The following is a 15187-nucleotide window of genomic DNA, read 5'->3' as shown; positions in this document are numbered from 1 at the left end:
CAACAAATATTTTAGATGTGCTCCTGTTTACATTAATGCATGAAAAAGTTTCTAAGTGTCTTTAGATTGGGTTAATTTTTAAAATTTTGGTTTTAAATTATACCGCTACATCCTAGCCGTACATGGATGTAAATTGAGAAATTAATGTAATTATATTCACCATTTTGGGCTATTGTCTATCTGCAATATCCACCCCCTAATACAATGTACTCCATTCATAGACTTTTATGAACAATTTGCAAGTTATTTGGTTTTATTCTTTAAGTATACCTCATTCTGACTGAAAGCCAAGCAATTATAGTGTCAATATAATATCATATCATTTGTTACATTATTGTAATGTATCATGTGATACAATATTGTATAATATGATATAAATTGTGTCATGTAATACAATACAAAAATACAATACTATATTGTATTGTGTAATGTAATACAATAATATATAGCTCATTTATCATTATTATGTGTACAAGCATCACAAGAAAAAAGAAAAGCCAGGATATTTGATATTTGATATGCCATGGAATAATTTTCAATTCATTTCAAATTCAAAAACTTTAAGTACATAAATTTGTAAGTTTTTAATATTGTTTTAGTGAAAAACACTGTATGTGACAGTAGAACTATTTTATTTGAAAACGACACCCTTTCAAATAAATGAATGAATCTACTACTGCTCTACTAAAGCCTTCCATTATTGAACTAGTCTCTCCTAGTAAAATTGACATCCCTAGTGTTTATATTACTGTAGACGCAACTCATGTATTTTAAGCAGAGATGAAGGTTCATGCTATATTTGAATAATTATACTTCAAATTTTCAGTGAAAAAGCGAAGATTTAATGGTACATACTACAAAAAACTTTTTTTCTGTTATATCATGATTATTTGTTCAGTTTTTATTGGTGAACATTATGCTTTCATTTCAATCAGTAAAATTATTTTTAATGATGATGATTAAATTACTTTATTAAGTACAGATATGCAACAGAACTCCTCATAATAGAGTAAAAGCTTGCATTGATCTATAATATACATATACAGAATGAATTTCTTGTGATCATGATACATTTGTATATCATCTTCATACCTCCAAAAACTAAAGAGTTTCTGTTTCTCATAGGTGAATGAATAGGGAATAAATAATACTTACGAAACTGATAAATAAGTTCATTGAGTTGGCCCACTGTCAGTAATTATAAGTTTATGCAAAACTGGTTGTCTCAGGGTACATATGTTGCATCCTGACAATGGCTAAATTGACAAGACATATTGTTCCTATTTCAGCATGTATTAGTGTGTTTCTGTTGTCATTTTGACAGCCTGAGTTTATGTTGACAGTGAATTAAAGGTCATATGAAGTGATTTGTTAACACTGTGATATTCCTTTTTTTGTTCTTTCATAGATAATTTACAATTATTGCTGTGTTTTAGGTCAAAATGATGGTTTAGCTATCCAAGAAGTACAATATTCACTGGGGAGAGGTGCATGAATATTGTACTTTGAGGGTTACAGCTAAATCATTGTACATGAATTGATAGAAGAAACAGCTACAATTGTTTTATTATAATTCAGCAATGCAGATAGAAATATCATATTTAGTGTTATCAAGCAAAGAAAATGTCATCATCTTTTATTTTGAAGCTACAGCAGAACAAATTGAGAAACGCTATATTTTATTTTGGACAACTTGATTAAGGATAACCAATTGTAGCATTTTGGAAATTCCCGATCTATTTCTAGTCCAATATAGAAAAAATCAAATATGTTTAGTTTACCTCCCAGGTCACTTGTATGGCACACCAAATTAAAAAACAATAGCTAATCAATGTTTCACAGTTGATAAACTGGGTTTAACTGATGTATAAACTAAAGTTTACGGACAGAAAACTACAGTTAACCAATCATCTATGTTTCAGAAGCCCTCTAACAAAATTGTGAAATTCATGGCCCTTGGGTCAAGTGTTTACACCCTACAGTGGGGTCAATATGGCCATATAAGAAAAATGTATTCAATGTTAGAAAATCTTTTTCTCTACTCCCATGTATATTTGAGAAAAACTAAATGCATGGTTATTTCATGCAGTCCATGAAGCCCTCTACCAAAATTATGAAATTCAGGGTTCCTGGGACAGGGGGTCAAGCCCTAGGGCAGGGCCAATATAGCCATAATAATAGTGAAAACGTGGGCCTCTTGTTAATAAACACATTCTCTTTTATAAATCAATATGGTAGGGATATGGTAGTACATTTCATATGACCTTTAAGGATTTCACATGACAGTTGTTTTAAATTAATATGCATGCTTTTAAATTATATCAAATATTTTGTTTGATGAATTAAATTTGAATTGTCGGGTAACAGATTTGAATTCATTCAAATGTATTTCATTTGTTCCATATCAGTAGGAAATTATTTTTCAAACAAAAATAGATTGATTTTCTCAAAATATATTGGAAAACATTTTGCAAATAATTTCAATCATGAAATGTTAAGAAAGAAGAATCGGATTTATTCACGGTACAAGAATGTTTACATGCATACAAAAAGTTGATTAAACATGTGAGTTATAGAGACAATATGTAGGTAATGGATTATGTAAGATGGCTCCTGGATGAATACCCACAATTCCCCAGGCATGTACTTTTACATTTACATCCCAATCTTATTTTGCAGGCTTACCATATTTGCTAATGAAGGGTGTATACTCGGATTCCTTCATCCTCCATGAGGAGTCTGAGTGCAAAGACGATGAGTCTATCCTCAAGGACAAATACTTCAGCGAGGCAAATGTGGATTTGGAGGAGAACAAGCCCAAGGAAGAGTTAGAGACAGACCCCCGGAAAAGTCTCAATGATACCTGGACCGTCTTCTATAAGTTCCAGCCACTGTGGAAGATCCGGAACTATTTTGGAGAGATGATTGCCTTGTACTTTGCCTGGGTAGGAGAAATGACCACCAGCTTGTGGATCCCAATGTTGCTAGGATTTGCAATATTTTTGTATGGTCTGAAAGTGAGGTAACTATGATTTAATTAGCTCACCAGTTGTATACCTTACAAACTAATAATTCTGATGGATTTGTTTTATGTCTTTTTCTTCTCTTACAGCGTTGAAGCAAATGAATCCAAGTTTGATATTCCATCCAATATTTCAGACTCAGATAGGTTTGTTCCTTTGAATATATGAAATTTGAATATTCACACATAATTTTGCTTAGCATATGTTTTTTTCTTTATCATTCCATCTGTTGCTGTTGTTTTTATTAGGGTCCTGCTCTGCATGTCCCCTTTAGTGATCACTCCAACTTTACTTGCCCTTAGCATATCTCCTTTTCCCTGACTTCCAAGTCAAAGGTCATGGTCCTAAAAGACCTCTGAAACATTTTTGTTTGGAATCATAAATTCTCTTCCATTTTGCTTTTAAATTACCTGGTATTTTGTTTATATGCTTCACAAAAAGAATGCCTGTTTGTAAATGATGTGCAGTGCTTTTAAAACAAGTTTTCAGGTCAAAGGTGAAGGTCTTAAGAGATGTCTTTGAACACCCTTTTCCTCCCTTAGAGCTAGTCTTGCTCACATTTTAGAAAGACTGTAGGTTAGAGATTGGGTAAAGTTAATAAGTCAAATTAAATAAAGGTCATAACAGGCCTTTATGGAAACAATTCCCCATCAGGACCAATAATAATCTCCGTTCTTGGCCCAGTCTGGCTCAGACTTTACCAAGAGTCCCCTTATGATAATAAAGTGTCAAAGGTTTTGATTTTGTCTAATATATAGCAGTTTGTATCCTTTAGTAGTTCATAGTAGGTTCTATTTACAATACATGGGCAATCATTTCACTGCCCAAAATACCTCATGTGATGATATATGTTCAACTTTTAGGGTCTAAATCAGACAAACCATTTTAATCTAAGTAGATTGACTTGTGTCATTTGTTTAACTTATTTTTCCTTTGTTTTGTAAAAAAACATATCTTTATACAAGTACATGTCATTGAGTTTTACATTGATTAATGCAATTTATTTCAGGCTAAAATATGAAGTTGAAGCTCTTTTGACCACCTTTCGGAGTTCTTTTGACAATGATGTCACTCCATATTTTGCCCTGATCATCTGTATATGGGGTAACTCAAAAAATAAGATTGTTTCATTTCTTTGAAGATATATTTATTCAAGGAGTAGGTTTTCCCTATAAACAAAGAAAATGAAGATTTGAATGTATGCATGTACTTTAAACTAACTTTTTATTTATGACAATTTTCTTTTGCAATATACTAGTGGTAAACTTTTGGTAATTTTTGCAACATCTAGTCAATGAAGATATATAGGTCTGGTTGGCAGTGAGACATTCTTGATGACAAAGTTGTAATGGATCTTGTAAAATATTTTGCATGAAAATAAAAAATGGTTTACATAATGTATTTAAGTAAAACGTTGTTATCTCAAACTAGATCGATGGGACTGTTTAAAAAAAAACTTTGAGATATCAGTGTATTTGAGATATCAAGGGTAAAATACCCGGTACTTAAAAAATAAGTGGTTGGGACTTACAAATCACTTGGACATATCCATTGTATTTGAGATTTCAGTGTCCGAGATATCGAAGGTCAATTGTATATTTGTAAACTAATGTTTGAGGAACAAAAATGATTTTTTTATCTTGAAAAGGAACCATGTTTTTGGAGCGATGGAAAAGGAGGAACGCTCAACTGGCTTATGAATGGGATGTGGACAACTTTGAGCATAACGAGCCTGATCGACCCCAGTTTTATGGGTTAAAGGTCAAAAAGGACCCCGTCACTCAGGAACCCAATTGGTTTTATCCATTCAAAAGGCAGATTCTGAAGTTCACCGTCTCAGTTTCTACACTGTTATTTATGGTAATTGATGTCAAAGTTGTGTGATATTTATAGAAAGTTATAACACTTACAGAAATAGGTTTTGAATTGAACAATGATTGAACTCAGCTCTGGTTATTCTTGCGTGATATGAAGATAGCAACATTGCAGAAAACATACGTAACCTGCGTTAACGGGGCATGTAGATTTCAGTCCTGTCAGTTTCTACAGGCTATCAATTACAATCAATGTCCTTAAGAAATAGAGGGAATCATACTTGATGGATGTAAATAGATATTAATGGATTGTAAAGTGATTATATTTTACTGATGAACAATTTTGTGAAAAATGCTCTCATGTTATACTGTATGCAGGTAAATATTTGTCCCTGTTTTATTTTCGCTACTTTCGTCTTCAGTGTCAGTGGGCAAATTTAAGCCTGGGCAAATTCAGATGTCTTCAACTTTTTCTCTTTTAACACAACTGTGTTTGGGCGAATTCAATACAGGGCGAAACTGTTTGCAAGTGTAGAGGGGCGAAAATTACACGGGGTGAAAATAACCCTGTATATAGTATGTGTTTGACTTCCTAATTTAACATTGAATGGCGTGATTTGTTTGCAGATGATGATTGTCCTGGTGAGTGTGGTGGGAGTTATTGTGTACCGTCTAGTCACCACCCTCGAGTACTGTCCGGGGAAGAGCGCCATCCAATGTCTGATCACCTCCACTCTCCTGTCTGCCGTTCTCAATGCAGTCTCCATCCTCCTCCTGGGAAAGGTCAGAAAAATCAACAGATATAATCTCAGTGATTTCCAATTTATCAGATACATGTATTTCATTGATATTACTGTACTAATATCTTATATTAGGCTGTGTGCATGTTTAATGCCTGATTGTATAAAAGTAGATATGCAGAGTTTTATATACACTTTATTGAATATTAATGAAAATTCATCAATACATCAGACATAATCCCATTATTGATTAATATCATGTGACAAATTCAAAAGATATTCTCTGTGATGGATGGTCAGAAAGCCACCAATCATCTGATCAGTATCTTGAAACAAACTGATCAGATAACAAACCGATCAGATACATTTGCATTTATCACATTTTTTCATTGATATACATGCATGTGTACATGAGTTCTGTCATATGATTCATCAGATATTTTCATGAACATATTCAGATATTATAGCAAAATTACTTAGTCAATTCATTATGTGAACATTATATTTTTAAATCAAGAGCTTACCGGTATAAATATTGAATGCTGCTGAGTTATGCTATTGATAGTAGTTTTATTAACAATGAATGATGAATTTATATCATTTCCTTTTCAGCTTTATGAAATACTTGCATTCAAACTGACAGAGTGGGGTGAGAGTCTTATAATTTATAGATGTGAATAGCTCTCAATTAGATATTGATTTTATCATCTCATGTTTACTGTGATCCATATCAATGTGAATGATCTTTCTTTTCTAGAGAACCACAGGACCCAGACCCTCTATGACGATGCTCTGGTCACCAAAATGTTTGCTTTCCAGTTTGTCAACAGTTATGCTTCCTGTTTCTACATTGCATTCTTCAGAGGGGTAAATACATGTGTTGTTTTCATATAATTCTTTCATCTCGTTCTTTAGCATAGTGTTTTCTAGAGAACTGGATTGATTTCATCCAATATTTTACTCGTTACTTTTAACTATTTACATGTGGTTAAACCTGTCTCCTGACTTATTGTGACCATGAAATTTCCTCACAAATATTTTCCTTCAAAGCTTACTTGCTTATAGTGATTCCTTTTCTAACCCAACATGTTTTTCTGTCAAAAAGAAGTTAGAAACTCTGAATTTAAAAGCTTTCTCTACTTTCAATTACAAATGTTTGGTATTTGCTATACCCATTTTCTGTATTGATCAATGATAGTTGATGTACATGATACAAATTTTTATCTACTCACAAGTTTGTTAGTCTTTGATGTTGCATTTGCAGCGCTTTGATGTATTTGGTTACTCTGATGAATGCGTGGGGGACTCAGGAACATGCATGTCCCAGCTGTCTTTCCAAGTCCTTATTTTGATGATCATCAGACCGTTCCCTAGAATTGCCAAAGATCTCATCATACCGTAAGTCCAGGGCTGTGTTTTACAAAAGAACTTACGACTTATGACCAAATTAATGAATGCTAATTAATCACCAACTAATCAATGATTTATTCTGATGGCTAAAAAAATATAATAATGGGAATTGAAATATTTGTAAACAAATGGTTTTATGTCAATTTTTTTTATTAAGGATCATTTTAAGAGATTGTAAATATTATATTTACGACTTTGTCGTAAGTTCTTTTGTAAAATCCAGCCCAGATCTGTGAATTAAATCTAGTACCGGTAATGAAAGTTTTTTCAACCCCAGAAATGTGTTACAGGAAAAACAGTTTAAGGAAATATGTATTTAACTTGTGTCCAAATTCATGCTTACAGTGAAAATCGGTTTCATTTCCCTAATCTTAAGGATGTATTAAAACTCCGTTTAGATATAACAAAATAAATTCATAACAAATCAGAATAATTCATCCTGTTGCTTTGCTATAACAGTTTTTGTTAAACTTAATTGGTTTCAATATAGATGTGAATTTATTTACTTGCAGACTGATAAGGAAGCTATGGAGAAGTCGACCTAATTGGTGTTGTCGTATAAATGCCTGTCCTTGTGATTGCTGTAATAAAATCAATCGCATCAGCACAGAAGAAGCCAAAGATGTGTTTGAAGCAAACAAGAGGCTGTTGTCCAACTTCTTGGAGCGGGAACGATTGAAGCATCCACTCGGTGACTTCACACTGAATGAATATACGGAAAAAGTCATCCAGTATGGGTTTCTAATGGTAAGGATAAAACTTCACAACTTTTTATTATGATTGTGTATACTGGCGATATCATTGCCATTTATTCTCTTATGTTATACATAAAAGTATATATAGTTAATGCATTTGAAATTTCTACCCAAAATCTTCTCATAGGAAAGTATTGAAGGGAATTCTATTTTGTATCTATGCTTAAAGCATATTAATTCTACTTTGCATTGAGCTATGTCTGCACATGTAATATTCAGCTGTGCACACACAAAATAAAAGAAAATATTACTGTTTACTAACCTTTGCCTCCCTACTTTTATTGTTGGACATGTTACTAAATGTTTTCCAATTTCAGCTGTTTGCGGCCTCTTTCCCATTGGCCCCCTTGATGGCAATCCTGTTGAACCTGATTGATATACGAATTGATGCTAAGAGAATGCTTTGGAGCAATAGACGCCCTATTGCATATATTCGGCAGGACATAGGTTTGTCACTTTATATCGTAATTTTATCTTACATTTTAAACCTCTCCTGACCCGTTGTCGAATGAAATTGGTACATCATTGAATAAAACCTATTTATCTTAACAATGGTAAAGTGGCCGTAAATTCCTTTGCAATCAAAACAAAGAGGGAATGTGGTAATGAATTTGATTATTGATATATAACTTCTTATTTACCTTTTAATACTGCAAAGAATATTATAATTATCTCTGTAAAATCTCTGTAAATATACTATATTTACATCACTACATTTGAATGCCTTTAAATACATTTACTATTTCCAGGCAAGTGGTTTGGTATTCTGAACTTTGTGAACACTGTTGGGGTGATCACCAATGGATTCCTGATAGGTTTTACATCCACCTGGGCCTCTTCCTTTGACCTATCATCCAAACTCTGGATTGTTCTGGGATTTGAGGTATTTTTTATACATGTATTTCCTCAACAATCTTTCATGATAGTTCTGTTATTTGAGGAAACATTTAATTGTTTATGTGATGCAGGTAAGGCCAAGAAGAAATGTTGTACATGAACTTATATATAACTTATGAACTTATACATAATAAACTTATAAACTTATGAACATGAACTTATGAACAATGAACATAATGAACTTATACATAATTATGTTTATAAAGTTGGTTTGTAAAGGGAATATGATTGATGGATTATTGCCGTAGCATGTTATGTTATTATGCTCTTTATTCCTTTCTTTTACAGCATATTGTATTTGTTCTGAAGTTTCTCATCGCTTACCTAATTCCTGATGTTCCTAGAGATGTTCAACTTTCAATACGTCGAGTAAGTAAAAAACAATCTACCTTCTCACACCACTCTAAATACAAAAACCAGGGCTATCAAAAAAGCTTCTAATCAAGCAGTTTGAAAATAATCTAGATCTAATGTAACAAATTGATCCAAATGCCTACCTACTGTATTTAACAGTAAAATTTTGATTCTTAAAATTTTCCCATGCCATGGATGAAAAAAAACCCATTGTACATGTATTGCATATGCATGATTTATCCTTAATCATTTTTCAATAAGAATTAAAATGATTTATTTTGCAAAAAATAAAAGAAAATGAACTTAAGAAATTTTTTTTAAACTCTTTATGTAGATTACTTGTAATTACTTTCTACAAACTTATTCGCAAAATTCAACACTATTACACCATACATTTAAACTCGCAATTTCCATTTTCCCCAGAATCTTGTGTTATAATACTTAAGCAATTTTTTAATACCAAATTTTGATTATTTTACTGCTTCTTTCAGTTTTAAGAATATGTACATGTAATTATATACTGCAATATTTTAATATGTTTTAACAAATATCTTTTACTAATCAAACAGGAGAAATATCAAGTTGCCAAAATACTAGAGGATGCCAAATACAGCGAAGCTATTAACTATGGGGAATTGGTTCCCAAGCATAAGAAGAAAAGGTAAACTTCATTTAGATTTGCATTTGGCTGACTACATGTATATACTTGTTGCTTTTCATGCTTGAGTGAGTAAAGATTTATCTTTATATACAGCTATTTAATTGGTCATTTAATATGTGCCATTACAGTTGTACATCTGAGGAAGGGTAACAAATATGTAAAAATGTGCATCTGAATTAGATTATGCATGAATCTCCACATATTTCTTCTAGCTGATTTCTGAACACACATTCTGTTTTCAAAATTGCATGAAAAAAGTCTTTAAAACTTTACATACAATGACTGTCCAAAAAAATAAATAAATTAGTAAAAACTACCAGAAAGGATATATCTTAATTAAATTTCACACAAACTACCAGTGAATTTTAAGAAAATATAAATTTCAAACAAATATTGCAAAGTTATATTTATGATTATATACTTCTAACAATGTAGTTGATAGGTATTTGAAATTGTGAAAATTTTTAAATGAAATATATTTTAAACATTATTAATGATCCTTTTACTTCAATTTAGATGGGGGAAAAATAGACTTGGCAGGGGAAAACCTAGCTAAGAATGTTGTATTAATATGATTGACATTTGGGAGGCAATGTATTTCATTTGATTCAAAAGTGGGCAGTCACTCTTCATATATCTATTTCATACTGTAAAAAAATAATTATCAAACACCAATGTTTTCTATATTTTGAATACTGGTACATGTTATGCCATTAAATGAAATGTTTTCAGTTGTTCTTAATATACTTACTGTATGGCATGTATTGCTTTAATATTGTGATTCACTCGATATTATAAGCATGTAATATCTGGACTGGAAGGGAGAGTTAGGGTAATGTTGTTCTGCGTGTCTTTTATGTTTCTGTTGTACTCACATGGCTGCTTTTGTGTTGCTAATGCTTCACTCCTCACCCTTTTCACAGAAAGCACCGATCTTCCAATTATGACACCTTTGTCCAGTTGGATGAAAGTGTTGGGAAACCTAAAGAGGATCTTAAGGATACTGCAATACCAGAGGAAAATGTGTTCAAAGAGACAGAGTCTGCCCCGCAGGAGAAGTCCGATTTCAATCGATCATCATCGTATGTATAATCAAAAACAGTAATCCAACTTGTTGTTTTATCCCCAAATATATATCCGTGTGAAAAAAATCCTTCTCTAATGCTTATACCTCATTTGGAAATGCCTTTGATTCAGCATTTTAAAACAAGCAAGTTTGATTTTATGGAACATTCATCTCTTTTACAAAAAACTTTGAGAAAGACAATTTTGAGTGAAAGTCAGTAGATAATCTGCCTAGCTGAAACATTGTAAGTTGGAAATAGAATCAAAAGCAGATCATGTTAAACCTATCCTTGAACTTTGACCTTTTATTACAGACTCTATAGACTAATAGGATATGCCCCTCATCTGGCTACCGGTAAATCAAAAGGAGGCCAATAAAACATTTAAAACAATATCAAAATTGCAAATGGGTGACATTTGATGCACATAATTAATCACTAGTGAGATCACACATCTAATTAATACACTTTTATCTTGTTCTGATAACACAGAAAATGAATTAATAATCATAGGGTACAGAATATTTACCCTAGGAGAATGAATAGTAAAGCTGCTTGGGTATTTCAAAGGCCTGTCAGTATTTTATTTACTAATCAATACTTAGTTAGTTCTTGAATAAAGTCCCATCTAAAACTATACATTTGAACTCAAATTGAAATTTCAGTGCAAGAAATAATGCAAAAAAAGGTTTAAATGAAAGATGGATAATGAATGAGAAAATAAAATTTGCAAGGGTGTTATTTTTAAGTGTGGAGGGAAAAGGGTGCAAATAAGGACACCTACTATACTTGCGAAGTGTTGCAATCCTTAAGAATTTGCATAAAGGGTATTTTATTTATTCACCCCTCAGAAAAACTGAAAATCACCACTCCCTTCCTCTAGAAGGCATCTATATACATATACATGTACTTATAATTCAAATATTAGATCAATTAAGTGTACCAGCTTGGCAGCTAATTAATATCAAGTCCTTATTCCAAGCTGAAATGAATCTGAGCATTTCAGCTTTCATTTCAAATTCTCTCGCATGGTTTGTAAACTATTTGCATGTCTTCTGTGTCAGGGAGGAATCTGTGAAGGAGCAATGGTATGTTGTTAAGAGAGACATAAGCACTCCAAAAGTCGCCAGGTAGGCCCGCTCTCACTGCATGCTTCTCTGTGTGTTATATTGCTATCTGCTTGTCTCAGGACTGTGTTGTTGGTCCTGTCTCTGTTACTTCAGTATAAGCTGTGCAAGTGCATATACGGAAGAGTTTATTTGAACTTGTAAAAGGTTATATACATTTGTAAACAATTAACCAGTAACAGTTCAACTTGCCTGGAAGAAAATAATCATTTTTTTCAGTGATGTCTTTAAAAGATGGCATCTACAACTGTAAATTGTTGATGAAAAGGTCAATAAATTATCATTTATCTAGATCAAATTTTCTTTTCTTTCAGAATGTTATTAAAGTTTTAGTTTTCTTTCAAAATGTTAGCTGTCTGAGTTTAATTAGGCTCAAGTGAGCTTTCCTGACCACCTGAAGCTTGGCTTCCATCATTTATTTTATAATGTCTGTTAGTCTGTCCATCTGTAAATATCCACATTTCTACTTCTTCTTGGACAATTTCAACCAAACTTTGCACGGATCATTCATGGGTGATGGGAAAAACAAAACCAAAGATTTATGTCCCTTATGTATAAAGGAAAAAATAAGGAATCAGTAAAATGGTGCAAGAGTCTTTAAAAATCTTATCAAGAATCAGTGCAGTGGTTATATGCATGCAGATACATAAACAAGAAAACTTTCTTATAGCGAGTTTATATTCTAAAATGTTCAAACTTTGACTCCAGGTATAATATGTTGCCGTTAAGAAATAATCTTGTATATTCAATGCTGTTCAAATTACTACTGGTACCCAAGTTTATCAACAAGAGGGGTTTAGGGTTTTTCATAAATGAAGATAATGTGAAAAATCTGGAATATGATATAGTATAAACATACACTCATAAACACCTAGGAATGATTTTTTTTTTATTCTGATTAAAATTTGATTGAATTATAAAAACTGGAGAGCTAGATTGTGGCTGTAAAGGAAGCTTAGTTTAGATATGGATACAAAAATTTGTTTGAGAACTGTTACATAGGTGAGCCATGTGGTCCAGGACACTATTGGCAACACTTCATTGGTTGATTGCATGTTTTACAACAGTTATAGTTATAATTGATCTTTTATTAGGTAATTTTCATTTGTTTAAATTCTGTGTCATATCTGCGATCTGATTTATCAAAACAATCAGCTGTTTTGAAAAGCTACTGCTAGCATATCAGAATAGCTGAATGTAATATTGACTTACATATCTGCTTCACTTTCCCAGTATATCCTAAAGAAACCTGCATCCTTGAAATATTTAGCTGGCATAATGTTTACCTGTATACCATTAGTTGTTCCAGTCCAATGATTTTGCATTGTGTGATCAGATGATGGTGGTGTACCATATCTAACTAACCTAACACCCCCCCCCCCCCCCCCCCAAAAAAAAATGCTTAACGTTTGAAACGGGAAAATATTTTATTTTGAATCATTTGAACTTCATCAAGGTTTGAAATTTGCTGTACAATAATTATAACCAAAGCGTTACATTATTTTATTCTCTATCAAGAATAAATTAGACATTTACTGTATTGTATATTTTTTTTACACAATTTTGAAAGATGGCAAAACATTTTAATATCAATGAAAAATGGTTAATAATTAATGAATACAGATTAAAATAATTTTTTAAGAAACATCTTAAATTGAGATAAAATGACCAAGGCAGCACATATTAAGTGTTAGTTTGGCCATGATCGCTTAGTATGCTATTTCAACATCATTGGATACAGTGAAACCTAGATTGTCAAAAACCCATTTGTGCTTCGCTTGCTGATTTTGTAGTTTCACCTAGTTTAAATTTCAAGATATGGAGAACCCTGATAAAATACTGTTTATTGTTGTGTCTGTAGGGTATAAAGGGTCATTTGCAAAAGCTCAAAAAAGCATTAAAAGAAACATATGGCATAACTTGGCACAATCTCATTTTTAACCCTTCATAAGACAATATGCTGCAGTGTCATGACAGAGTTGTTTTTGTAATGGCAAGTTTTACAGTACTTGTGCATTGGAGCATTGTATGTTGTTGTAACAAATCAGTGAAGGATGGAACAAAAAATGGCAGTGAATAACATTACAGCCAAGCATTGTATGATGGTGTACGAGGTGGAACACAGCATTGTGATGATGCAACAATGAATTTTATGATGATGCAACAGTACATCTTATGAAGGTCCAACAAATCATCGTAGTTTGTGCAACAGAGCATTGTGAGATGGTGCAACAGAGAATTGAATGATGATGCAGTATGATGGTTCAACAATGCATTGTTTGATTGTGTAAAACAGATCATTGTATCATAATGCAACAGGGCATAGTATGATGGGGCAACAGAGATTTGTATGATGGTGCAACAGAGCACTGTAATAAAGTGCAACAATGCATTTTAAAAGGGTGCAGCAAAGAATTGTATGTTGATGCAAAAGAGCATTGTAATGGGGTGTAATAGGGTATATTGTATGATGGTGCAACAAAGCAGTGAATGGTGGTGCAACAGATGGTGAAACAAAGCATTATATGATGGTGAATTGGAGCAAATTGTTGCTTTTGCAACAGAGCATTGCATGATGGTAAAACAGAGCATTGTTGGATTTTGCAACAGCATCCCTCAAGTTGTGTTAGCTTGGCAGGCATTGCTGTGTAAAGGAGTAATAGCACATTGTTTGATATTGTGTTTCTTTGTGAAATAGTGATGGCTGGGTTTGTTGCATTCTTTTTTGGTTTTTTGAATGTATGCAAATGACCCATCTGGTCATTAAACTCTCCAAAATATTATTTATTGATTTTCCTCTTTTAATGTTAATCGTTAATTACAAAGCCATTTTGAGGAATTAATGAATAGAAGTCATTTTATGAATGTAAGCTAAATATAGTATGTTAAGCATTTATATATTTTTATGCGGTTTGCTCTTAGATGCTATCACAAGGTTTAAAAGAATATATGTAAAATTGTAAGAATGAAAATTAATTCAAAATAGATTAACTGAATCAGAGAAAATCATTATATTATATATGCTTACTTAAGCTAATAAAATTTCTTTGATATAAGTATTATCTCCACTTTGCTTTGTTACAGACATTGGTAACAGGAAAATAAGTACAAGCTAATTTTTTTTTATTTAATATAGTGCAAGAACAGGAGGGGACCTAAGTATTTCTGGGGTGGATCCCAAGTTAAAGAATGGTAATGTATTTCAAGGCTGTTTAACATGTTAATGTAATGTACTGGTTATCATAACAGCGGCCATCAATAAATCAAAGAATGAATATTTACTTATCTAAATTCTTGCAAAAAGAATCAATTGGCACATGAATATTTTTCTGTTTTATATAT

General features: G+C 32.3%; 1 protein-coding gene across 9 annotated transcripts in view; it reads left to right on the top strand.

Moving 5' to 3' along the window:
• LOC105330982 (anoctamin-4) overlaps positions 1 to 15187 on the top strand; it is a 31265-nt gene that overhangs the window by 12656 nt on the left and 3422 nt on the right. For 4 of the 9 annotated variants that reach the window (XM_011432969.4, XM_034447378.2, XM_011432968.4 and 1 more), the window contains 17 exons: positions 2680 to 3022; positions 3113 to 3169; positions 4033 to 4127; positions 4672 to 4883; positions 5465 to 5620; positions 6190 to 6226; positions 6335 to 6444; positions 6842 to 6975; positions 7500 to 7734; positions 8060 to 8189; positions 8492 to 8625; positions 8928 to 9008; positions 9563 to 9654; positions 9783 to 9800; positions 10578 to 10736; positions 11783 to 11848; positions 14982 to 15037. In XM_011432969.4, the coding sequence (XP_011431271.3) occupies positions 2680 to 3022; positions 3113 to 3169; positions 4033 to 4127; positions 4672 to 4883; positions 5465 to 5620; positions 6190 to 6226; positions 6335 to 6444; positions 6842 to 6975; positions 7500 to 7734; positions 8060 to 8189; positions 8492 to 8625; positions 8928 to 9008; positions 9563 to 9654; positions 9783 to 9800; positions 10578 to 10736; positions 11783 to 11848; positions 14982 to 15037 (2115 nt within the window). Of the gene's footprint in view, positions 1 to 826; positions 848 to 2679; positions 3023 to 3112; positions 3170 to 4032; positions 4128 to 4671; positions 4884 to 5464; positions 5621 to 6189; positions 6227 to 6334; positions 6445 to 6841; positions 6976 to 7499; positions 7735 to 8059; positions 8190 to 8491; positions 8626 to 8927; positions 9009 to 9562; positions 9655 to 9782; positions 9801 to 10577; positions 10737 to 11782; positions 11849 to 14981; positions 15038 to 15187 lie in introns of all 9 variants that reach the window. The other 5 variants (XM_066077208.1, XM_034447377.2, XM_066077204.1 and 2 more) reach the window with 3 other exon arrangements.

The sequence above is a fragment of the Magallana gigas genome, chromosome 2, assembly GCF_963853765.1.
Source record: "Magallana gigas chromosome 2, xbMagGiga1.1, whole genome shotgun sequence".
Lineage (NCBI taxonomy): Eukaryota > Metazoa > Mollusca > Bivalvia > Ostreida > Ostreidae > Magallana > Magallana gigas.
The sequence above is the reverse complement of the archived record's forward strand: the minus strand, read 5'-3'. Positions and strand labels throughout refer to the sequence as shown.